Source organism: Bos javanicus, chromosome 19, assembly GCF_032452875.1.
Source record: "Bos javanicus breed banteng chromosome 19, ARS-OSU_banteng_1.0, whole genome shotgun sequence".
In the NCBI taxonomy this organism is placed as follows: Eukaryota; Metazoa; Chordata; class Mammalia; order Artiodactyla; family Bovidae; genus Bos; species Bos javanicus.
Genome location: NC_083886.1, coordinates 63,170,426 through 63,195,893, shown reverse-complemented (window position 1 = coordinate 63,195,893; position 25,468 = coordinate 63,170,426). Strand labels below are relative to the sequence as shown.

The 25,468-nt window shown below is 50.6% G+C and overlaps 1 protein-coding gene across 2 annotated transcripts; it reads right to left on the bottom strand.

Moving 5' to 3' along the window:
- Positions 1-2,481: 2,481 nt before the first annotated feature.
- On the bottom strand, positions 2,482-22,965 carry LOC133232973 (uncharacterized). Of its 2 annotated transcripts, XM_061393007.1 has the most exons (6): positions 22,280-22,965; positions 12,802-12,989; positions 6,746-6,878; positions 5,410-5,583; positions 4,779-4,971; positions 2,482-2,731 (listed from the first exon to the last, which is right to left on the bottom strand). In XM_061393007.1, exons 2-6 carry the CDS (start codon positions 12,871-12,873, stop codon positions 2,557-2,559), a joined length of 747 nt encoding a protein of 248 aa, XP_061248991.1. In that variant the 5' UTR covers positions 12,874-12,989; positions 22,280-22,965; the 3' UTR covers positions 2,482-2,556. The 2 variants fall into 2 exon arrangements, with proteins under 2 accessions (XP_061248991.1, XP_061248992.1); XM_061393008.1 differs by lacking the exon at positions 4,779-4,971 and having other exon boundaries at positions 22,280-22,962.
- Between the last annotated feature and the right edge of the window lie 2,503 nt (positions 22,966-25,468).

Genomic DNA, 25,468 nt, shown 5'->3' with positions numbered 1-25,468 from the left:
ACGTGGTCTGAGTGTGGGCAGTCTCCTCCCTGGGTCTCACACTCTCCCTGCATTCCATTGTGATTGTCTGGAGCTGTATCTCTGCTCGAGTCTGGGAGGAAGTTTGCACCTTGCATAAAAGAAACCAGGTCGGGTGGCTGAGCTTAAGCCCTCCCTGGCATCCATACAGAGCCGGTCTTTCTGTATGGAATTCTCCACCTGGAAGTGGAAGCTGGTGTGAAGTGGTGGCTCATGGTTAGAATAAAAAGAGAGAAAGAAGCTTCTCCACACACTGCCAGGTCACACATGGTACATGCAGGATGGTTTCTTCACCAGAAGTCACACTAGCCTGTGTGCAGGGAGGGCGTGCTGGGGCAGCATCAGACAGCTGTCGACCCCACGTCCTAGAAAGAGACCTGGACGCCTTCCTGACTTCCTCTGCTGGTTGATGGACGTGGTCATGGACTCCAGATTTCAAGGATATTTTTACGAAGTGGAGATAAATGAAGTAGAATCCCTTAGTTGGAAATCATGAAGGGGAATTTGGTTTAAGAAAGGACAGACAGCTTTATCTATAAGGGGCCAGAGAGTGAATATCTTCGGCTTTCTGAGCTGTACAGTCGCAGTTGTAACTGGTCAGCTCTGCTGCTACGGCCCCAAAGGCACAGTAAAAAGTGTGCTAACAAATGCATGTGTTTGCCTTTCCCGTAAAACTTGATATAAAAAACCAGGAAGCTCAGGTTTGACCTGAGAGCCGTAGTGTGTGAATCCCTGGCTTAAGAGAGATGGGAAAGGCTAAAATATAAAATTCTGCCTATGTCATTGTGAATCACAGCAGTCAGAGGAAAAACAAGTAGACAATTGAATAATCAGCGTAGTTGCAAAGGGAGCTGTCTGCCTGGGATTGAAGGGGGCGTGTGCCAGAGAGGAGGGGACCTTGTTGTGTGTGCCTGTCCTGTGGCTCAGAAATAAACTTGCTGATGTGAAAAAATTAAGCTCTGGGAATCAGCAAAAAAGGCTAAAGATTACAAATAAAGAAGGAATAGATTTTGGTTTTAGTTTTGGGGGAAGTTGTTTAGTATAGCCAAAAGTTCAAAGGAAATGGTAGACCCCCCTGCCTGGGGACAGAGCTGTGATGCAAACAGGGGCCGTGACTTTGCTGACCACACTCACCTGGAAGGGGACCCAGAGGGGGGCCTTTGGCTCTGAGAGGCGCTGGGCAGTGGTGGCAAAAAACCACCCAGACAAAACTGCAGAGAAGGCAGGACTTGCCTGGTTGTCCAGTGGTTAAGACTCTGAGCTTCCACTGCAGGGCCATGGGTTGGATCCCTGGTCGGGGAACTAACATCTCACATGCCCTGTGGGGCAACCAGAAAATAAGTCTGGAAAACGGATCCAGGCCAGGAGAACAATAAAAACAAAAGACTGAAAAGCGATCTAAAAGCTTCCAGATGCAAACGCTAGTTGTTGATCAGTGCTGTGACTTGGGTAGTTGTTCTCTTTTTTATTGTTGCCATTCAGTCGCTGAGTCATCTCTGACTCTCTGTGACCCCATGGACTGTGGCCCCCCAGGCTCCTCTGTCCATGGGATTCTCCAGGCAAGAACACTGGAGCGGGTTGCCATGCCCTCCTCCAGGGGATCTGCCCGACCCAGGGATTGAGCTCGAGTCTCCTGCGTTGTGGGAGGATTCTTTACCACTGAGCCACCAGGGAAGCCCTTTCTTATTTATATTTTTGAGTAAATTTTATTATAAGCATACGTTACTTTTAAAATGAAAAATGAAAGCTATTTAACATGGAGGAGCAACCTTAGGATGTATGCTTAGAAACTGTAAGAAGCCAGGTATTCACTCAGCCTAAGCAGGAATTTCTCACTCTAAGGGTCTGAGCTGCAAACTAGGGAGTGTCCCAGGGTAGCAGACACTCATCGCTTATCAGCAGTTTTCCTAATGGTAGAACTTGCCCCCAGCAAATATCCAGTACATGTCTTCCCAGCTTCCCTTGTGGTCACAGCATGGGCGAGCCACATCCTTGCCAAGGAGAGCTGCTGGGAAATCTGCTCAGTGGTGGCTGGGGGAGGTTCTCCTTCTGGCTGTGTGTGTGTGTGTGTGTGAGTGATGTGGGCAGAAACTTCAGCCTTTCAGGGCCAGATGTGCTCCTGTGAGGATGTGGTGTTGGTGCAGTGTCAACTCTTTGGTGACCACGAGGAACTAACCCCAAGTTCACCATACAACACTCTGGTGCTGGTAGACCAGAAGGATGGAGAGAGTGGGGTCCTTGACTCATTGACCTGTACCCACCTCCCCCCATGTATCTTCAGAGATCTGAAACAAGTGGACTTGGGGAGGATTCGGTTCTCACTGGGCACTGCAGCTTCTAAGTGGCTCTTCCTTCCCAGACTGTTCACAGAGGCGTGTTGATGGAATGCCTTAAGTTGGGTTAGAGAATGAGCAATTCTCAAGTCCTGGGGAGCTGTTTTAACCCTCACAGCAAGAGGCCACATGCAGTTTTGCAATGTTTATTATCTCCTGTCATTAGAATTTGTTGCCTTAACTATTGGGGGGAATAGAGGTGTTTTCACGTGGCTGGACGGTTTCTCCTTTTCGTGGTTGTTGGTGTGCTTCCCCAAGCCCAGTTCTGCGGAAGACAAGGGTAAGTCCTGAAGACCCCCTTCGGTGGGGCAGGAGACGCCCAGTCTCTGCATGTGTGGGCTCGGGAGCAGGTCTCGGGGGAAAACCAGTCTTCGCATCTCCTGTCGGGCAGAGAACAGTGGCTAAACAGGAGCTCCCTGCTCACAGTTGGGGGGGAAGCACAGTTAGGAAGTTTGGAATGGTCAGCTTCACCGGGCTCTATTTAAAGTGGGTAACCGACAAGGACCTGCTGGACAGCGCAGGGAACTCTGCTCAGCCTCACGTGGCCGCCTGGGTGGGAGCGGAGTCTGGGGCACGTGCGCGTGTATGGCCGAGTCCCTTTGCTGTCCACCAGGGACTATTACAGCATTGCTGATCGGTCATGTCAAATAAAGTACCAAATACCAATACCGAATGAAACGTTTAAACTGAAACAACGGAAGAGAAGCAGCTTCCCGTGCTCCAGCCGGACCTTGCTTTTAGCATCCCTGTGTGCTAGTCTGCACCCGCTGACCCCGGACTCCCAGTCCACGCCCCCAGCTCCTCCCCACTGGCAACCACAAGCCTGGTCTCTGTGTCTGTGAGGCTGTTCCTGTTTTGCAGATGAGTTTATTTGCACCAGATTTTAGATTCCACGTACGAATGGTATCGTATGGTATTTGTCTCTGTCTGGCTTAGTACGATAATCTCTAGGTCCATCCATTATTTGGTTCTTTTTATGGTTCAGTAACATTCCACTGTATATACGTACTTTAATTAAAAAAACAGACTAGAGCGTGGGGGCCCGGGGGCGCCTGCTCCGCACAGCAGGCTCCCGTCCCGGCTCCAGCTCTGACTGGCAGCCGTCTTGGGCCAATCCCTTAATGTCTAGCCCTTTGTTTCCTCATGGATAAAGCGAGGATGATGCTCACACGATGAGGTCATGAAGCCCAAGGCCTTGTGAGGGCTCTGGCACCATACCTGCCCCACACTAAGGAGTCCACACAAGGCTCCTACGGTCTTCAGGTCACGGGGATCCACCCTCCCAGGTACCCTGTGCGTCGAGAGGCTGTCCCTACCTGGGGACATCACCGTCCTTCAGCAAGGCCTCGGGGAAGGGGGGGCACTGGGCTTAGCAGAAAGCACCCCCAGCTTGGACGGCCCTCCTCTGCCTCTGGCCCGTCAGTTTATGGTGCTGCCGTTATTACCGCTCCAGTTTGCTCGTGTTTATAGCATGTGGCTGAGTTTGCTCACCCTCCCTGAGGGTGGGGTTGGAATTCCATGTCTGGATGCTCCAGCATGCCTGGCTCTGGGCACGTGGACCCTCCGGAGGGAATACTGGTCAGCGGCTGGGAAGAGGGGCAGCAGGGACCTGTGAGAGGAGGTGCTGGGGCTGGTTCGTGGGAAGGTCGGTGTGCAGAGTTCTCTGTGTGGCTGCACATTGGAATCCTGAGTGGACAGGTGATTAACCATGTGGTTTGCATGAGTTCCAGGGACTTGAGATACTCAGTTTTAAAACCAGGACTGCAGGGTCCTGGGACAGGACTCTGTTAAAAGATACAAAGTCCCAGGAAAACTGAGCAAGTCAGTCCTGGGGAAACTGGGATGAACTGGCCACTCTGCCAGCGGGGCTTTACAGCCTGCTGCTGCCCGGCGACTCACCCCCGGAGCTTCTGATCTCTGCTCTGGGGGAGGGAGGATGGGGAGGAGCGTGACTGCCCAGGTGACTGTGACGTTCAGGGAGGTCTGGGAACTACCGATGGGTAGAAGTTTCTGACCCGGATTCCAGTGTACACGATGGAGCTGAGAGTGGGTTACAGGCGGCCGGCATACTGGCCTCAGCCCTAGGGGCACTGATGGAGTGAGCCCGGATGGGAAGTCCTGCTGAGTGATGACATATAAATATGGGGCATAGAGAACTCATCACAAAGGGAAATTCTGAGGTCCCACCCAAGACACCCAGGACCCCTTTATGGCAATGACTGCAAGCCTGGGGCATCTGCATGCTCCTCAAACTTCCCAAGTGATTCATTCTTTGTTTTTGTCCCTAAGTCAAGTCTGACTCTTTGCAACCCCATGGACTATAGCCTGCCAGGCTCCTCTATCCATGGGATTATCCAGGCAAAAATAAAGGAGTGGGTTGCCATGTCCTTCTCCAGGGAGTCTTCCCGACCCAGGGACTGAACCCACGTCTCTGTGTGTCCTGGACTGGCAGGCGGATTCTTTACTTCTGAGCCACCAGGGACGTCCCCCAAGTGATTCGTGTGCATACTCAAACTTTCGAATGGTAAGACTGCCGCTCTAGGAAGTGCCACACAGACGTAACAGTAAGAGTTCCAAGGACCTGCCTCCCGGAACAGTCCGACTTGAATTGACCTGGGTCCTGAAGGTGACAGGTGAGGAAGAAGGAACCATCATCCTTTATCACAAAAGATCCCCCTCTCCCCAGACCTCTTCCTCTTCTGGAAATGGCTGTGCTTCTGAACACAACTGTGGCCACCTGCCTTCAGCTCTTTCCCTGAATCTGTGCAGACCTGTGGGTAGACTGGATTTAGTCTCTTGTGACAGTTGGGACTATTCTCAATTCTTACTCTTCCTACCCTGTGGACTTGCGGTGAGCAAAAGTGGAATGAATATATTTCTCTGTAAGCTAGCGAGGGAGAAACAAAGATGCTTGCCGCCGTAAGCACTGAGCTTTAGGGTAATTTGTTTTGTGGCCGGAACTGACTAATGAATCCCTCCAAAGAAAGGAAGCCCTGGGCTTTGTCCCAGTTCTCACTAAAAGACGTTACAACCCTGTGCAGAAGAAAAGCTTGCTCACCGTGGTGGCGAGGGCCTGGAAAGGGCAGAAAACCTGTCCAAACTGATAGCGCTTGTGAGGGTTGATGTCTCCAAAGCGGCTGCGACGCTCCTTGCGGCCGGCCAGCCTCTTCTCCGCCTTCATGTCCATGAAGTTCTGGAAGGGGCCCTGCTGGGGCAGGTGGGCCGCATGCACCTGTGTGAGGAATCCCAGAAACAAAGGTTCCCGAGCACCACGGGATCACGGCGAGACCAGGCGGGGGGCTTTTTAGAAGGGGCAGCTCTCGTTCAGGCCTCTCATGCGTGAGTTGGGCTTCCGGGTACCTCTCTTCATTTTCTGTATCCCCGGGATGCAGATCGAAGGGGCAAGCCCCCACCCTCCCCCACACGAAACCTAACCCCCTATGTGTCGCTGGGTCAGTGGGTCAGTGGCTGGAGGGTCAGGGCGCGAGCTCTAGTGATGACCCCGCCCCTCTCTATGGGACCTTCACTCACCACCCACCTCTGTGGCAGATTATTATTATTTTAAAATTTTATTTGGGGTGTAGTTGATTTACGATGTCTTAGATTCAGGTGTACGGCAAAGTGATTCAGTTATACGTAAGTGTTAGTAGCTCGGTCGTGTCCGACTCTTTTCAACCGCACAGACTGTAGCCCACCAGGCTCCTCTGATTTTCCAGGCAAGAATACTGAAGTCGGTTGCCATTTTTTCCTCCAAGGGATCTTCCCGACCCAGGGGATCTTCCCGACCCAGGGATCGAACCCGGGTCTCCCGCATTGCAGGCAGATTCTTTACCATCTGAGCTACTGGGGAAGCCCTCAGTTATACATAAACATGCATCTTTTTATGTTTCAGAGTCTTTCCCCTCATAGTTTATCATAGACTCTTGGGCAGAGTTCCCTGTGCTGCGCAGGAGGTCCTTGGTCATCTATCCTGTGTAGTAGTGTGAACGCCCATCCCGGCTCCCAGTTTATCTCCCCCTGCCAGTGCTCTCCCTTTGGTAACCATAAGTTTGCTTCGGCGGGGGGAGGAACAGACCAGGCCTGACATGGAAGAAACCATTAGGACCATCAGGAGACTGCCCGGTTTTGAGGACTTTTCTTTTCTCTGTAGGGATCCGCGATGAGGGTCATGCTGGGTGCATTAGGACCTGCACTCGGGGTTCCCTTTATCCCCTGCCCTGGCCTCACCAGGTGTCAGGGCTGGACAGGGATGTGGGGGAGGGAGACACCACCCGCTCCTGCCCCTCTGGTTTGCACGGGCCTCAGCACTCTCTCAGCTCACCCTTGGACGGGGCCTGTTCTCACTGTTCAGTCTGCAAAGGACGAAGGGGGACAGGGACCCTCGGGAGACTCACGTCGTGTATCCAGAACCTGTTCGCTGTCGGAGGAGTCAGTTCCCAGCTTCGTCCCAGGGCTTTCACGGAGCTCAGACTCGAGACAAAGGTGGATAAACAGGTCCCAGGGGGACCGGCAGCTTCCAGTCTGTTCCTGGGGGGTGAGGAGAGAAAGGGCACCGCGGAGGACCCTGGCACTGCACCCCTTCCTTCCGGCCGCGACCAGGGCTGATCTGTCCGTGTTTGACCCCAGCATAACCAGGAGGAGGCTTGTGCGGCTGAGAAAGAAGCAGACCCTCACCCCAGGGCCCAGAATGAAAGCATTGTTAGGAGATCCACGGAAGCCTGGTGACGATGTTCCGATTTGCTTTTCTGGAATGTGACCAGCTTTGTGGATGTGTCTCAGGCCACGTTCGCTTTTTGTGAGCTGAGGCCACACAGGTTGAGTTGATTCTTGCTCTGGGGGTTTAACTGAGTAGAGAAGGTTCTTAGGGGCTCTGACATGGTCATTTAATTTGGTTTATTAAAGGATGACTTAAGTAAGCCTCTCACTTTTCTGCCTTTGTGCAGGATTATTCTTTGACTTGAGTGATGAGTGTGGAGATTGGAGAACTTTCTCTGTTGATGGCCTGATAATAAACATTTAAGTCTTTGTGGGCCATCTCGTCTATCACAGCACCAGAGTAGCCACAGACAGTGTGCAAATATGCAGATGAGTGGGTGGGGCCGACTGTGTCCCAATAAAACTTTATTCATGGGCACTACATTTTGACTTTCAGGTCATTCTTCTTTGTCACCAAATAGTCCTCTTTTGATTTCTTCATCAACCAGTTAAAAACAGGAAAACACTTCCTAGTTTGCCAGCTTTAGGAAAATAGGTGGCAGGACAAATTTGCTGCCTGCTAATTCAGGAGACTAAGATCATGGCATCTGGTCCCATCATTCATCGCAAATAGATGGGGAAACAGTAGAGACAGTGAGAGACTATTTTCTTAGGCTCCAAAATCACTGCAGATGGTGACTGCAGCCACGAGATTAAAAGACGCTTACTCCTTGGAAGAAAAGCTATGACCAACCTATACAGCATATTAAAAAGCAGAGACATTACTTTGCTGACAAAGGTCCATATTGTCAAAGCTATGGTTTTTCCAGTAATCATGTATGGATGTGAGAGTTAGACCATAAAGAAAGTTGAGCACCAAAGAATTGATGCTTTTGAATGGTAGTGTTGGAGAAGACTCTTGAGAGTCCCTTGGACTGCAAAGAGATCCAACCAGTCCATCCTAAAGGAAATCGGTCCTGAATATTCAGTGGAATGACTGATGCTAAAGCTGAAGCTCCAATACTCTGGCCACCTGATGTGAAGAACTGACTCATTTGAAAAGACCCTGATGCTGGGAAAGATTGAAGGTGGGAAGAAAAGGGGATGACAGAAGATGAGATGGTTGGATGGCATCACTGACTCGATAGTCATGAGTTTGAGCAAGCTTTGGGAGTTGGTGATGGACAGGGAGGCCTGGCCTGCTGCCGTCCATGGGGTCACAAAGAGTCAGACATGACTGAGGCACTGGACTGAACTGAACTGTGTGAGTAGATTGAAGAAGGAAATGGCTACCCACTCCAGGATTCTTGCCTGGAAAGTCCCATGGACAGAGGACCCTGGCAGGCTACAGTTCATGGGGTTGCAAAGAGTTAGACATGACTGAGTGACTGAGAACCTATCTGCAAGGCCCCCACCTACATCAGTAGACAAAGAATCTGGAACAAGAAGGGAATGGACCCAGTTTTTTCTCCTTGGTCTCATCACAGGTGAACCCTTGAATTCAGCTCAAGGGCACCTGAACCCACTGTGGCTCCTTCAGAGGAGAGTGGTGATGATGGTGTGGAAACCCTAAAACACTCTTTGTTCTTTGGGGATGACTGAAAGGAGTGGGAATGGTTAGGGAAGATGAATGAATCTGGCCGGGGACATGCAGTCACTCTCACATATCTGAAGGCTGCCATGAAAAAGAGGGGTCAAGCTCGTCTGATCAGACCCTGTGGACGGAACTAGAACCAACAAAGGAAGCTGCAGGGAGGCAGGTTTGGGTGAGGTTTGGTTTAAAAAAAGCAACAGCACTGCAGAGAATGCATTTATGGACCATGTTCTGCTCTCCAGCTTGTCTCCAGCCTCTTAGAGCAGTGTGGGCAGAGGGAGAATTTGAACGCCAATCTTGTTTACATATGGTCACATCCTGGTGGCTCAGATAGTAAAGAATCTGCCTGCAGTGCAGGAGACCCGAGTTTGGTCCCTGGGTGGGGAAGATCCCCTGGAGAAGGGAATGGAAACCCACTCCAGTATTCTTGCCTGGAGGAGCCCATGGACAGAGGAGCCTGGAGGGCTATGGTCCATAGGGTCGCAAAGAATTGGGCACGACTGAAGTGACTTTGCAAGCTGAGCACAGTGAGCTCCGTTTTGCCCAAGAAGAACCAGGGCACCAGAATGTAGGATGAAGTGAACAAAGCCATGTGTGAGGGGTGGACCTTCACCCTCTCTGAGCCTTTGCTCTCTGCTCTCCTTTCTAGTTCAACCGTCTGCTCTTCAAGAAAACCGAGCCACGCTCTGCTTAGCCATCTAGTCTCGAGCACGTTGGCTGGATTGTGCAGTGCTGGCCTGAGTGTTGTGTTCCCCTGACCCTGACACTCGGGAGCAAGCGCTCCTTTGATCTGCAGTCTTCCAGATCTCAGATACCCCCGAGCAGAGGCGGTTGAACGCAAGGGCTGTGGTTCAGATTTCATGCTGCACATGACTCCGGGGCTGGGGAGTGCCGGTTCCCCAAATGCAGCCGCTCCCCAAATGTAGCCGCTCCCGGCATTCTCTGCACTGAGGTTCCACAAGTCGCTGCTGAAACCGCACTTTTCCAAGCAAGGCTGTTTCTTCTGGAACATTTCTCCGTCTCCCCCTCCCCACCACTCTGCCCTGACATCTTACATGTCTGGTACCTCCTGCTGGGATCTCTTGCCTGGCGGAACCCCTGGCGGTTTAGAGGCGCCTCCCCAGGCCGTGAGAGACAACCTGGCTTTGGAGCTGGGCATTCCGCAGGCGGCAGGGCCGTGGGCTCGAGTCTCCCTTCAGCTGTGCCACGTCAGGCTTGCGACATGTGGGGAGGGCAGCCGGGCAGCTGTGAGGGACGGCCAGCCGCTGTAGGAGCATCTGTTGGAAAACTTGCTGTGTAATTTCCGGAGCCTTCCAGGGACAGAAGTGGGTAAAAAACCCCAAATGGAAGAAAGTCCTAATCACTTTCAAGTGGGAGGAAAGTAAGACACAGCCCGGCTCGCATGGTCTGAACTGCAGGCTCCCACAACGGCTTCCAAAGCTTCCACCGGCCCCTTGGGGACCAAGCCCTGACCTTCTTGGGGGTCACTGATTCGGTCCAGATGGGAGCATATGTAGATGAAAGTGGCGTTCAAATTCTCCCTCTGCCCACACTGCTCTGAGAGGCTGGACATGAGTTGGAGAATAGAATATGGTCCGTAAGTGCATTCTCTGCATTAGTGTGTTATTTTAATGATATGCTCAGTTGATCAGTCGTGTCCAACTCTTTGTGATCCATGGACTGTAGCCCCCAGGCTCCTCTCTCCATGAGATTTTCCCAGCAGGAATACTGGGATAGGTTGCCATTTTCTCCTCCAGGGATCTTCCTGACCCAGGGACTGAACTCATGTTTCCCGCATCTCCTGTATTGGCAGGTGGATTCTTTACCACTGAACCACCTGGGAAGCCTTTTTTAATGTTAAGGTATGAATTATATATTTTATGTCATTAATCACGCATATATTGTCAGTCTATCAACAGAGCATCTAGGCACATACAATAATATTTAACATGTGTGAAAGTGAAAGGATAGTCATTCAGTCATGTCCAACTCTTCATGACCTAATGGACTGCAGCCCACCAGGCTCCTCTGTCCATGGGATTTCCCAGGCAAGAATACTGGAGTGGGTTGCCCTTCCCTTCTCCAGAGGATCTTCCTGACTCAGGAATCGAACCCAGGTCTCCTGCACTGCAGGCAGATTCTTTAACGTCTGAGCCGCCCGGGAAGCCCAACCTGTGTGGGCTCCTTCCCAGAGCACCACGTGTTTCAGAGGGGGACCTGATACTGTTTCCACTCAGGTCCGTGCTACCCTCGTCTCTCATCTGAATGGTCTCTGCGTTTGTGTTGTGGACGGTCTCCTCTGGTTTTCATGCACTGAGGTGTTTCCAACACCTGAAACAGTGTCTGGAGCAGAGTGGGTGCTCACCACACAGTGAACAACAGAATGAACCCACTTTTGAGCCCTACAGGCTCCCTAGAGTCCCTGTCACGCAGCTGACTGTGCACATGGGTGGTGCACAACCCCAAGGCTTTGATCTCGAAGCAGAGCTGGAGAGGAAGGTGAATGAGAAGGTTGGAAGCCCGGGGAGGATCGACTCGGCTGCGTGCAGGGGTCTGGGACACTGTGGGCTCCTGTGCAGACCCTCAGAGGGCATCTGAGCTGGGAGGCAGGAGGAGCCAGATGTCTGTCTCCTGTGCCTTTGAAGTTGACACTCATCCTGAATTCTGTTGGCAACGAAGAGTTTGCACTTGTTTTGCTTCGAAGTTGGAGTTGTTATCCTAAGATAAGTTGTCTCCTCTCTCCTACTTTTGCTGTATTTCTTGTCTTTCCCTTTCCCACAAATCTCCCTTTTCTTAATGTTTGTTTTTATTTATTTATTTGGTGGCTCCAGGTCATAGGTGTGGCATGTGGGATCTTAGTTCCCTGACCAGGGATTGAACCCAGGCCCCCTGCATGGGGAGCATGGAGCCTTAGCCACTGGGCCACAGGGAAGTCCCCTCACACAGCTTCTTAAGGACTAGTTTCAGTGCTGGGGAGCAGGACCAGACTTGGCAAAGCTTGCAAAAGCTTTCCAAGCTCAGTTTTATCTGGTTCACATCTTCACAGTTTTCACTGGCTTCCACGTGACTGAAACCAAGAAGACTTTCAGGGACTAGAAAGCGATTTGCAAGACGTGAGCCGGGTCTGCATCACTAAGAGCCCTTCCTGATTCTGTGTGATGGCAGGAACAGGAGGCAGTCAGGAGGACTTATGTAACCCTGGGTCTGGCAACTGGAATTTGTCACTGTGTTTGGGACTCAGTATAAGTGACAGCTCTGAGTTAATGATCAAAAACGATTGCGCCATCCAGTTAGTGAGGCTTGAAGATAACTTTTCACCTTAAAAACACCCCCCGCTTTTCTCTCCTGCACCCAGGAGGCACGCTGAGCAGAAGCATCACGTGGACACCTCTGCGGAGGGTGTGGCTTCTTTGCCTACAGCAGGAGATGGAAATGCGGAGATGACTTGCCTCCCTGTCTTCCTCTCTCTTCTGAGCTCCCGCTTCCGACCGCGGCCCCGCTCTGGCGTCTGCCGCTGGCACTAGGTGACACGTCTCCATTCTTCTGTTTTTAAAAGTTTGGCTGTGTCTGGTCTCCGTTGCATCCTGGGGCATCTTCTCCGCGGTGGGTGGGCTTGGCGGCCCCGTGGCGAGTGGAACCTGAGTCCCCTGCCTTGCAAACTGCTTGTTTCTCTGCTGGGCCACCAGGGATGCGTCTGCCCCCCATTCTTGAAGAGATGCCTCGTTGGCAGCCGCCCTCTTCCTGCCTGAATGAGGTGTGCCTGGCTCGGTCCCTGCTTTGGGGGAAGAGCCCAGTTCCCAGACATGAAGGCAGCATGTTGGGGAAGGGCTCGTGTGTCCTTGGCCAGAAGCAGACTCTCTCCCTGAGGGCGAGGCACCTGCAATCTGTGGCTGCTGAGCCCCCTGCCCTGCCTGGCCATCGGTGTCCCTGGGAGTGGTCCCCTTTTTCCCAACCCTGGGTTTGACCTAAACGCAGAAGTGAGAGCCTTGGGGGTTGGACGCTAAGTCCTGAGCACTGTAGCTCTGCAGACTTGAACTTTATAACCTGAATTCACCCGCCTCCATTCCCTGGGTCCCATCCCATCAGCTCCACCCTCGCCCCCAGGCCCCAGTTCCTGAAATGGAAAATAGCCCGCAGGTTCCCCAGGACGGCTGGCCTTACCCCTGGCGTCCTTCCGGGACTCTCTCTTGCCAGGAGAAGCTCTGTCCTCCGCAGCCTTGTCATCGCTGGCATCCCTGGTCTTGTTGCCCGTGACCTGGGCCCCTTCTCCCTTCAGCAGCCTCTGACCGAGGGCCCGGGGCTGCTCTTCAGACAGGGCTTCCTTCTTCTTCCTCCTCTCACTGGGCGCTCTAAACACAAAACCCCCATCAGCGCCGATGCTCTGAGGGCGTCAACTGCCCCTGAACATGGGGCCTGACCTGTGGGCTTAAGTGGAAGGCACTGAACGGAGAGCCTAACTTCAGGAAAAAGGATGTAAACTGGAGAGAAAAAGGATGGATGCAATCCCTTATCTTTGCATATAGTAGAGGGTGGAGAAGGCAACGGCACCCACTCCAGTGCTCTTGCCTGGAAAATCCCATGGATGCAGGAGCCTGGAAGGCTGCGGTCCATGGGGTCGCTGAGGGTTGGACACGACTGAGCGACTTTACTTTCACTTTTCACTTTCATGCATTGAAGAAGGAAATGGCAACCCACTCCAGTGTTCTTGCCTAGAGAATCCCAGGGACGGGGAGGCCTGGTGGGCTGCCGTCTATGGGGTCGCACAGAGTCGGACACGACTGAAGGGACTTAGCAGCATAGTAGAGGGAGAGATGAGTAGACATGTCCAGTGCCCAAGTAGCAGGGCGATCGGAGAGCAGGTGCGTGCGTGCGTGTATGTGTGTGTGTGTACACACACATATCATTACACATTCATGTATATGAATGAAAGAAAATAGTTCTTATGAGCTAGTATTTCATTTTTATGGGGTAAGCTTAATATTTGCTGTTATTTAGTTATTCAGTCGTGTCTGACTCTTTGAGACCCCATGGACTGTACCCACCAGGCTCCTCTGTCCATGGGATTTCCCAGGCAAGGACACTGGAGTGCCATTTCCTTCTCTAGTGGATCTTTCTGATCCAGGGATCCAACCCATGTCTCTTGTATCTCCTGCACTGCAGGCAGACCAGTTGAAAAGAAGGTTATTTTGGGGGAATATCAAACACAATTCTCGGGTCACCCTCAAACCTCCAAGTCATCCCTCTTGGCAAGACCCACCAGGAGCTTCCTGACAGCCCTGCCCATTTCCTCCCCGCCCCTTCCCACCCCCAGTGCTGGGCATCCAGGCCCAGGTTCTGTGCCTCGAGCTGTGTTTCTCACTCTGCCTGGAATGTCACACTTTCCCCCTCTCCTCATTTGTGCTCCCATCCTCTTGGGGCCTCCTCCTTGCCAGTCCTCCATGGAGTGGTCCATGACACCTCCCGCCTCCGTCCCATCCATGTAGACCTGCCCTCCCTCTGGTCCCCAGCCCCTCTCAAGCATCTCCATTCTAGTAATGACCGCAAGTGCAATACATGGTCCATCCTCGTGCCTGTCTCCACTGTCAGGTACTCTGTTCCACAAGGGCTTAGACTCCACCTTGTTCACCAGCGCACCCCCAGCACGAAGCACTGTATCTGGCAAGAGACAGACGCTAAGTTCATATGGGCGGATGGACGGATGGGTAGATGGGTGGGTCAATGGGTGGATGCCTGGGTGGGTGGACAGATGGAGGGATGGGTGGGTGAGTGGTGGATGGAGGAGTGGATGGATGGATAGATGGTTGGGTTAAGGGATGGATGGGTGGGTGAGTGGGTGAATGGGTGGGTGAACGGGTGGCTGGACAGATGGACGGATGGGTGGATGCCTGGGTGGATGGATGGATGGATGGATGGATGGGTAGAGGACAAAATATAGGGTAAAGGTTGAGGAGAATAAAAGACAGTAGATCAAAAATATGAACTATGTGGAAGAGAGAGTTGGAAGCATGATTAATACACCTCAGATCCACAGTGACACCCAGAGTCGGTCAGGAGCAGAGAGTCAGGGTGCTGCTTGTACCAATGAAGGCTGCATCTGAGATTCATCAAGAGTGTCCACCTACACTAGAGGCTCAGAAAAGAGGACGTGATTTGCATTTGCATTTTGTGGTTGGCTCATCTGAAGAAGCACTACGTGGCAAGATCTCTGGCGAGCTCAATTTCTTCCCTGAAAGCCAGAGAAGTTGCATATGAAACCCAGCGTCCTGGACGTGATCATTAGAAGAGAATGTTAAGGTGTAGACACCACCGTGTCCCTCTGGGAGCCCTGGTTAACACCAGGCATCGAACTGTCCTCCCTGAGGTTGGACGGGCACCTGGCATTTTCTCCACACCTTAAAAAAGCACGTGGCTTTTCTTTGATGAGTTTGAACTTGGCTTCTGAAGCCTCTGTGCACTTGGGCTTCTCGGCTGCTCCTCTGCAAAGACGCAGCTTCAGCAGTTTGTGTGCTGCAGTTGTGAGTCGCGGGGCAGTTGTTTAGAAAAACAACATTCTTGCACTCAGGGGACATCTGCTCTGTGTCTGATCACCAGAAACCTCCACCTTTGCTAGCAAGTTGTATCATTTGAACCGATCAGCCGGAGGCGCGTTTTGGCACAAGAAGGAAATCAACACTCAATAAAGATACTATTATAGTGTCTCTGGTGCCCTATTCAAGGATCTTAGACTGTGTCCCTCTGTTACGGATTCTTATTTATGAAGTCAGAGCTGGGCGGTACCAGTTACCAGACCCGGGCAGAAATGCAAATGAGCACGGACCCTCAGGACTCCTTGTCAAGATGGATTGACCATCGAGTGACTGCTCAGGGGGCAGAGATGTCCCCTCATGAGAACATATTCTGGCATATAAAATTATCCTCATAAAATGTTGGCGAGAAGAGTAGTCTGAGGGCCCTCCGTCAAGTCACCCATGGGGGACGGGCTGCTCTGCATCTGTTTTCAATTAACTGTGTTTGTTATCTTTGCATCTCACTCCCCAGCTCAGCATAATCAGTTAGGAACTATCTCCTGTGATCTTAGCTGAAAGCCTGTTTTTGTAAGTGGAGCTGGCTGTTTGCTTTCACACTCGAGGCGGTGACACGGCTCCCTTCGCTGTGAGCCTGGTGTGTGCTTTGTCGGCGCCGCAGGACGGGGCCTGGGGCTCTGTTTATCCAGCACTTGTTGCTGTTCCCTGTGGGGCTGCAGATGCTGTGTTGGGTGTTAGGGTGGAGTGGGGACAGAGCATCAGTGCGTGAATATCTAAAGAGAGAAGCTGTCCTTTGTGGAAAGTGCTGGAAGGGAAACTAACCAGGGAGAGAGACAGTCATTGTGAGGGCCACCTTCTGAATTGCTGGGGAACTGGAGGCAAAAGGAAAAGAGGGCATCACCGACTCAACGGACACGAACTTGGTCAAACTCCAAGAGATGGTGAGGGACAGGGAGGCCTGGCATGCTGCCGTCCACGGGCTCGCAAAGAGACACAACCGAGTGACTGAACAGCAACAACCTTCTGAATTGACTGGTCTACCTCTTTGGGCAAGGGAATTTGGATCTGAGGCCTGAATGATAAGAGTGAGACATTCAAGCCCTTCTCTGGCGGTCCCGTGGTTAGGACTCTGCATTTCCACTGCGGACGGCTCAGGTTCCATCCCTGGTTGGGGAGCTAAGATCCTGTGTGAGGCAGTGTGACCCCCCAGAACAAATTGGTTAAGAACAAGCCATTCAGAGAGAAACTAGGCTCTCAATTGTGTCTGACTTTTTGCAACCCCATGGACTGCAGCCCACCAGGCTCCTCTGTCCATGGGATTTCCCAGGCAAGAGTACTGGAGTGGGATGCTATTTCATCCTCCAGGGGCTCTTCCCAACGCAGGGATTGAACCAGTGTCTCCTGTATTGCAGGCAGATTCTTTACCATCTGAGCCACAGGGAAGCCCAGTAGGGATGATCCAAGCTACTTATTTAATGTTATCCTTTCAGTTCCAGCAAGTGGAACCCATTTTTTAAAGCTACTCTTTAAAATTGACATTTTCTCTGTACATCAGGGATTGAAAAAGCCAAAAAAGTACAGAGGCTCCTCTTACAACATTTCTTCGGTAGGTCTCTGCCTTCCTATTAATTTTCAGCAGAGTCTGTTTGTTTTTCCACTAGCTTGCTGGAGTCCGAGAACAGGCTGTTCCGTACTCTGCTTTGCTTATCTCCCTTTCTGTTTGGTTCTAAAGGTGTCCGTGGTGCTCTTAGGGAGTGTGATGTTTGAATGATTGGTGAACAGCCTGCACTGCAAAATGCATTCACTTGCGGTTATCACTGGTGACCCACTTGGAAAAAAAACTTGTCCCAGCGGATTTCTTGTGTGTGTGCCTAGAATCTTAGAGCCTTGCAGGGGAAAGTCTTCTACTTTTGGTAGAAAAAGCTTAATTTTGGGAGTCAGAGAGCTTCAATCAAGTCCTTAGCTCTACGGTCATCTAGTTTAGGACTTGAGGACTATGATAAGCATTTTTTTTTTTAAGTGTAAGAGTAACATTTCATTCTCCAGGGGATCTTCCTGACCCATGGATCGAATTCACGTCTCCTGCATTGGCAGGCAGATTCTTTACCACTGAGCCACCTGGGAAGCCCCATAAGTGCTGTACAATATTGGGCAAATTACAGGCGTTCAGTTCAGTTCAGTTCAGTTCAGTCGCTCAGTCGTGTCCGATTCTTTGCGACCCCATGAATCGCAGCACGCCAGGCCTCCCTGTCCATCACCAACTCCTGGAGTTTACCCAAACTCATGTCCATCAAGTCGGTGATGCCATCCAGCCATCTCATCCTCTGTCGTTCCCTTCTCCTCCTGCCCCCAATCCCTCCCAGCATCAGGGTCTTTTCCAATGAGTCAACTCATCGCATGAGGTGGTCGCAGTATCGAAGTTTCAGCTTCAGCATCAGTCCTTCCAATGAACACCCAGGACTGATCTCCTTTAGGATGGACTGGTTGGATCTCCTGGCAGTCCAAGGGACTCTCAAGAGTCTTCTCCGACACCATGTACTATGCAGTAATTCACAATTTTAAGGGATATCCTCCATTTATAGTTTTGAAAAATATTGGCTATGTTCCCCTTGTTGTACAGTATGTCCTTGTATCTTCTTTTATTACTTTTTCCTTGTAGCTTATTTTCTATCTAACAGTTTCTACCCTTTAGTCCCTACTCCCTCTCGCCTCTCCCCACCTCTACCAGCTGGTCACCACTGGCTTGTTCTCTACATCTGCAAGCCTGCTTCTTTTTTGTTATATTTGCTAGTTTGTTGTACTTTTTAGAGTCCACGTATAAGTGATATCATACAGTATTTCTGAAAATATCGTTGAACTCTGTTTCTGTCTGGGAGACGTGAATAATGAAATATATGTAAACTGCAGAGTAGTTGTGAAGACAAAAGGAAGTGACACATGTGACGTTCTTAGCATGAGACAGTTCATACTGGTCACCACAAACCGTCTATCACATTTTTATTATCAAACTTACAAACGCAATGGTTGCCTATTGGACAGGAAGCAAACGTTCCTGGTTTGCAGCTCTTGAAAGGCTGTTGACAAGCATTGCAGTTGTGTGTGTGTTGGGGGGGAGGTGTGGGGGTCCTGGGTGGGTTTTCTCTGTTACAATCGAGCAGAAGTTTGCAGACTGGACCTCCTGATTGTATACTTTAAATCAGTTTGAACAAAAACTGTAAACTGCACAAAAAATGGGAACTTTCCTATGTAACGTGGATTACAAGCTTCTCTTGAAAAACCGTCTGGTGGCCCGGGGCCCCGCGCTGCAGCTGGCGACCGGCGCTGTGATCCAGACGCTGACGTCAAGGTCCGTGTGTCCTGCCCGGTTCCCTGCCCATCTTGGAGCTGTTGTTCTTGTTTAGCTGCTCAGTCATGTCCAACTCTTCGCGACCCCATGGACTGCAGCCCACCATGCTCCTCTGTCCATGGGATTCTCCAGGCAACAACACTACCATGGGTTGCCATTTCCTTCTCCAAGGGATCTTCCCGACCCAGGGAGAGAATCCTACCTCCCACATTATAGGCGGATTCTTAACTGCTGAGCCACCTGGGAAGCCCACCCATCTTGGAGAGCTTGGCTTTTCATCTCATATGGACTGTGGACCAGCTGGTAGGACCTTGGACGAATTTTCTAATTCTTTTAGTTTCGGTTTCCCCATCTGTAAAATGGAGATGCTAATAGTAAGTCTTACCCCTGAAGTTTCTTTTGAGGAGGAAATAATAAGTTTTCCCACAGTGCTTGGCACACGGGAAGCCTTTGGGGCCAGCTACGGTTATCCTCACCAGAACACTTCACAGATCAGTGGGCATCTGGTTGAAATCCATACTTGGATGGGTGAAGCAGACACTTAGACACTGGTAGAAACAGAATTATGGATATGACAGGCATATGTTATAGGGAGATCATATCTCTGAAAAATACCGATAAGATTTTCTCCTTCATCCACTTGTACTTGATCCCTTCCCCATGCTGTTTCAGGAAAAGCTTTTAGACTGGTTCTTGTCCAGCCTGTCCACTGTCCATCCTTCCCCATCGTGGAGCTGCCGGTTGGATTCTATCAGGGGAGCCCTTGCCTCTGGCGTCCTTTAGTTTAGGCGATGGGATGCTCAGTGGGGGTTGAAAAGAGGGAGGAAAGTGATGGCAGTACTTGTTCCTTGGGCTGGCTCCTCCCTGGGAGGCTGTCTCAAGCCTCCTGAGATCTCAGCTGAAGGCTGCACGCGTGCGTGAAGTCGCTTCAGTCACATCTGACTCTTTGCAACCCTATGGGCCATAGCCCGCTAGGCTCCTCTGTCCATGGGGTTCTCCAGGCAAGGAGACTGGAGTGGGTTGCTGTGCCCTCTTCCAGGGGATCTTCCTGACCCGGGGATCAAACCCCCATTTATTGCATCTGCTGTGTCCCCTGCATTGACAGGTGAGTTCTTTAGCACTGACCCACCTGGGAAGCTGAACTGAAGGTTACCTGCTCTCTTTCCACACTTTGTGTGTCTGGGTTTGGTAAGCCTGCCTTCGGGCTGTCGGGCCTCGAATCTCCAGGCAGTGATGTTTACACGGTTGCCAGCCTCAGCTATGTGTTGTTTCCTCCTGCTCCCTGTGTGGCTCCCATAACTTTGTAAAGCCGCTTTGATTTATCCTACATCCAGTAAGTCATCAGCTGATGTAGCTTCTACTGAACTGGAGACAGTTAGGGTTATTGAAGCAGAAAGCGGAGAGAGTGAAGTCATTTTAAAGTCCTCATCTTCCATTGGCAAGAAATCCACAGCAAGGTAGAAACCGGGCTTTATGAAGAGAGAAAGGGTTTTCTAAATGCCTAAGGGTTTCTTTTAACATATACAGAGCTGAATGAGATCAGGGAGGGTCAAGATGGAGGGGATATGCGTATACTTATGGCTGATTCACACTGTTGTACAGTAAAAACTAACGCAGGATTGTAAAGCAATTATATTCCAATGAAAAAATAAGTTTTAAAAAAGCCATAGTGCGGAGCAGCTGGAGGAAAGGGCTTTGGGGAAGTGCCCACCCCGCGGGGGCGTGTCTGGGAGGCAAGAGCTAGGATGATAACCCCCGCTAGGTCCCCCAGCTGCCTCCTCCCCGACTCCACCTGGTTTAGCCAAACCGGGTGGGATTATGGGGATTAAGACTCGGGAGAGTCTGCACAGGGTGGTCTACCCCGGACCCCCTGTGTCTGCCAGGGTTGCAGGAGGTAGAAGGCTGGATGCTGGGACCCTTCTGGCCCTGCCGAGAGGTCGTCGGGGTGCTGAGCGCTCGATCCTGGCCCAGCCCTGTGGTCAGGGGCCCGCCCTGCAGAGGGACCGGGTGATCTGAGGGCTGCGGGGTCCTCGGGCTTCGGCGGAGGCCAGCAGGGTGCCACAGGGGCAGAGAGGGCAGCTGCACCTGAGCGAGCCCCGCCCAGGCGCTGAGCGAGCCGCCCGCGGCCAAGGACCCGGCCCGGCTGTGCACCTGCCCTGCCTCTGCTCCGCGTTGGGAAGGGGCGGGAGGGGTGACCCCTCGAGGGAGAAAAGCCTTCAAGCTGACTCTTCATTCCCCCGAGGGAAGCTGAGTTCATCTCAAGGTGAAATGCTTCAAACAAGAACAGAGTAAGTTCCCCTTCATGGGCAGTTTTGATTTTTCTTGGCCATCAGGAGGACCGGGAACTCCAGAGCAAGACACTGGTGGCGAACGACTTTGTTTTCTCCACTCTGCTGTGCTCTGGGTAAACTCCGAAGCCCTCTCCGAGCCTTTCTTACAAGAGGGATTCTTTACAAGGGCCTTGGGGCTTCCCTGGTGGCTCAGAGGGTAAAGTGTCTGCCTGCAATGTGGGAGACCCAGGTTTGATCCCTGGGTCGGGAAGATCCCCGGATGAGGAAATGGCAACTCACCCCAGTGTTCTTGCCTGGAGAATCCCATGGGCAGAGGAGCCTTGTCTGCGGGGTTGCAAAGAGTCGGACATGACTGAGCGACTTCACTTTCACTTTTCACTTGTGGCCTTGGAGGCACGTTGAGTCAGATTAGTGGTGCTGAATGCATTTCACCTACTGCAACGACTTTTACTTAGTTGATTTTACTCTAATAACTTTAAACGAAATTAATATGGAAAGAAAAATGTCCACATCCCCTCTACCATACTTCAAAGACATCCACTTTCCAAAAAAAAAAAAAGAAACGATTTTCTTATTTTTTATGTTGTTAAAGGACACCACCCTTATGGCAGAAAGTGTAGAAGAACTAAACAGTGTCTTGGTGAAGGTGAAAGAGGAGAGTGAAAAAGTTGGCTTAAAGCTCAACATTCAGAAAACGAAGATCATGGCATCTGGTCCCATCACTTCATGGGAAATAGATGGGGAAACAGGGGAAACAGTGGCTGACTTTATTTTTTGGGGCTCCAAAATCACTGCAAATGGTGACTGCAGCCATGAAATTAAAAGACGCTTACTCCTTGGAAGAAAAATTATGACCAACCTAGGCAGTATATTAAAAGCAGAGACATTACTTTGCCACAAAGGTCCGTCTAGTCAAGGCTATGGTTTTTCCTGTGGTCATGTATGGATGTGAGAGTTGGACTGTGAAGAAGGCTGAGCGCCAAAGAATTGATGCTTTTGAACTGTGGTGTTGGAGAAGACTCTTGAGAGTCCCTTGAACTACAAGGAGATCCAACCGGTCCATCCTAAAGGAAATCAGTCCTGAATGTTCATTGAAAGGACTGATGCTGAAGCTGAAACTCCAATACTTTGGCCACCTGATGTGAAGAGCTGATTCATTTGAAAAGACCCTGATGCTGGGAAACACTGAGGGCAGGAGGAGAAGGGGATGACAGAGGATGAGATGGTTGGATGGGGTCACCGACTCTATGGACATGAGTTTGAGTAAACTCCGGGAGTTGGTGATGGACAGGGAGACCTGGCGTGCTGCAGTCCATGGGGTTGCAAAGAGTCAGATGTGACTGAGCGACTGAACTGAACTGAAAGGACTGCTGCTGCATCTGTGAGCTTTTTTAAACACTCTGCTTAAGGACAGCTCTGCTACCAACACCCAGAGCGGGTCTCCAGGGACATAAACGAAGAAAGGGACGGATAATTACCTGATGTCGTCATATGGCATCAAGCTTCTGCTGACCTGGTAGGCCTTCCAGTTACTGAAACGGGACATTCTTCGGATGGTGTTCACATTCAGTAGTATGGACGGAATTTCTCTCTTCACTTCCGGCTTCTTAGCCTTTGCCCTTACACCGAATCCCAGGATTCACGGGGATCGCGTTCCATCCTTTCTCTGGCATCCTAGCCCTTGATGCGGGGGGCTCTGGACTTCCTTGGAATGTTGACATTGTGATGTTGCCAATGGAGTTCCTAAGCCGTTTGGAACTGGAGTCCTGAAGAAGAGATTTTAGCTCTGCTGACCTCGGCACGGCTTTTCCCTCATTTGTGCACTCAAGCACGTGACGGTGGGGAAGTGTTTTACTTGGACTGAGGGATGAGCACGAGGAAAAATTCGTTCCCTGCTCTGGTGTGTGTAGCTGTGACTGGGACGCATTGGCTATTCTGAACGATGCCTTATTCCTGTGTTTTTGTTGACTTGGATCTGAAAAGAGACATGATCAGATCTGCTCAGGTCACACACAGCTCTTTGTGACCCCACGGACTATTGCCTGCCTGGCTCCTCTGTCCATAGGATCCTCCAGTCAAGAACACTGCAGTGGGTTGCCATTCCCTTCTCCAGGGGCTCCTCCCAGACCAGGGATTGAACCTGAGTCGCCTGCATTGGCAGGTGGGTTCTTTCCCACTGAGCCACCTGGGAAGCCCATCCACTTGTAGTGGAGATGCCTGTTTCAATAGGACTGCCTAGCAGGTTCATCCAGACGTGATGCTGCCGTCGGGAACCCTGTTGTACATGGAGCGTGCTGGTGTCTTGAGATGCCATCTGTTCGTCTCTCATATTCCCAGGGGTGTCCCTCTGCTGTTCATAGTTTGCAGGTTCTTCCAGAGGGCCTTGGATGGAGGCAGCCTTGGAGCCACACAGGAATGGACTGACTTTTCCATGTGCTGGAAGCGTCTGTTCTTACTTGAGCCCTGGCGAGTCAAGTGTAGGAAGCGTTAGCATCAGATGCCCGGTTCTGTCTGACTGTCTGCAACCTCCATGGACTGTAGTCTGTTGGGCTCCTCTGTCTGTGAAATTCTCCAGGCAAGAATACGAGAGTGGGTTGCCGTTTCCTTCTTCAGGGGATCTTCCCGACCCAGCGATCAAACCTGGGTCTCCTGCGTTGCAGGCGGATTCTTTATCATCTGAATAAAAATCTAGAAACAGAATCTATGGACAAATGAGTGAAATGAATAAGTTATTAAAAATAAGCCATTTCATTAAGACTTTATAGTTTTCCCCACTAAAAACCAGGCTTTTTTTCTGTTCCTGAGGCCTACTCTGTTGGCTTTACTAGTGACTGCTGCTGCTGCTGCTAAGTCGCTTCAGTCGTGTCCGACTCTGTGCGACCCCATAGACGGCCTCCCACCAGGCTCCCCTATCCCTGGGATTCCCCAGGCAAGAACGCTGGAGTGGGTTGCCATTTCCTTCTCCAATGCATGAAAGTGAAAAGTGAAAGGGAAGTCACTCAGTGGTGTCCGACTCTTGGCGACCCCATGGACTGCAGCCCACCAGGCTCCTCCGTCCATGGGATTTTCCAGGCAAGAGCACTGGGGTGGGGTGCCATCGCCGTCTCCATTACTGGTGATATCAGATGGTAAACCGTCCTGAATAAAATGGGAAAAATCAGGCCATGACAAAGCAACTTGACACTATTTCTTTTTTTAATTTAAGCTTTTTATTTTCTGCTGGGGTACGGTTGATGAACAGTGTTGTGGCAGTTTCTGGTGGACAGTGTAGGGACTCAGCCACGCATACACATGCATACTTTCTCCCCCAAACTCCCCTCCTGTCCAGGCTGAGCCTGGCATTATTTCTAATTTCTAGCATGATTTCCTCTTTGGCCCATACACACAAGATGTGGTACCATTTTAAATTTCTAAATATACAAGAGTACTTTGACTAGTTTTTAAAATTGAATCCTTATTTTATCATATTATGGTCAGAGAACATAGTGTGTATGTTTTACCAGTTCTTTGGCACCTGTTGACATATCCTTTAAGGCCTAGTGAGTGCTCAATTTTTAGAAATATTTCTCAAAGTCTTGATAAGAATCCAGAGTTGAAATAAATTTCTGAATGTGTGAATTTCTTACAGTGTCTTAATCACGCTGTTCCAATATCCAACATCACTGTTATTTTTTGATCACTTGATCAGTTTGTAGCAGACAGATGTTAAAATCACACTTCAAGAAATTTTATGTCATAATTCTATTGACTTTTAATCTTTCTGAAAAGACTGCTTTTGTGAGCCAATCAAATGTTGTAAACTGCACAGGGTTCAACCTATTTTGACGCTATGTTGCCGATGCTGGTTATCCGTGGAGTCAGAATCAGAGAGCCTTAGAGAGGGAAGAAAACCTCCCGTCAAGAACCGAAGCGTTTCAGAGAGGAGCAAAATCAGGATGTTTCTCTCTGATATGGGGAGGCTCAAGCAGTGAAACAATCCTTTTATGGAATAAACATTTATTGAGAACCAAGATTTTACTTGGACTGAGGGATGAGCAGGAAGCAAAATATATCCCCTGCTCCAGTCACAGTTTTGTGGATGGGGAAAAGCTGAGGTTACCTTCATCTTCTGTTTTAAAAAAGATAAAAGCAGGAATGAGAGAGAGACTTAAAGTAAAACAGGAAATCTCTTCTTTTATTAAAAAATACCTATTTGTATAAAGGCTGAGCACCAAAGAATTGATGCTTTTATATTGTGCTGGAGAAGACTCTTGAGAGTCTCTTGGACTGCGAGGAGATCAAACCAGTCCATCCTAAAGAAAATCAGTCCTGAATATTCATTGGAGGGACTGATGCTGAAGCTGAAGCTCCAATACTCTGGCCACCTGATGTGAAGAGCTGACTCATTGGAAAAGACCCTGATGCTGGGAAAGACTGAAGGCAGGAGGAGAAGGGGGTGACAGAGGATGAGATGGTTGGATGGCATCACCAACTCGATGGACGTGAGTTTGAGCAAGCTCCAGGAGTTGGTGATGGCCAGGGAAGCCTGGTGTGCTGCAGTCCATGGGGTTTCAAAGGGTCGGACACAGCTTATCAACTGAGCAAATACCTTAGATGATCAATCATTTCATCCAATGTTATTACTCTTTAGTCATTAAAACAGGTTCCCAAGGTATTACTATTTGAAA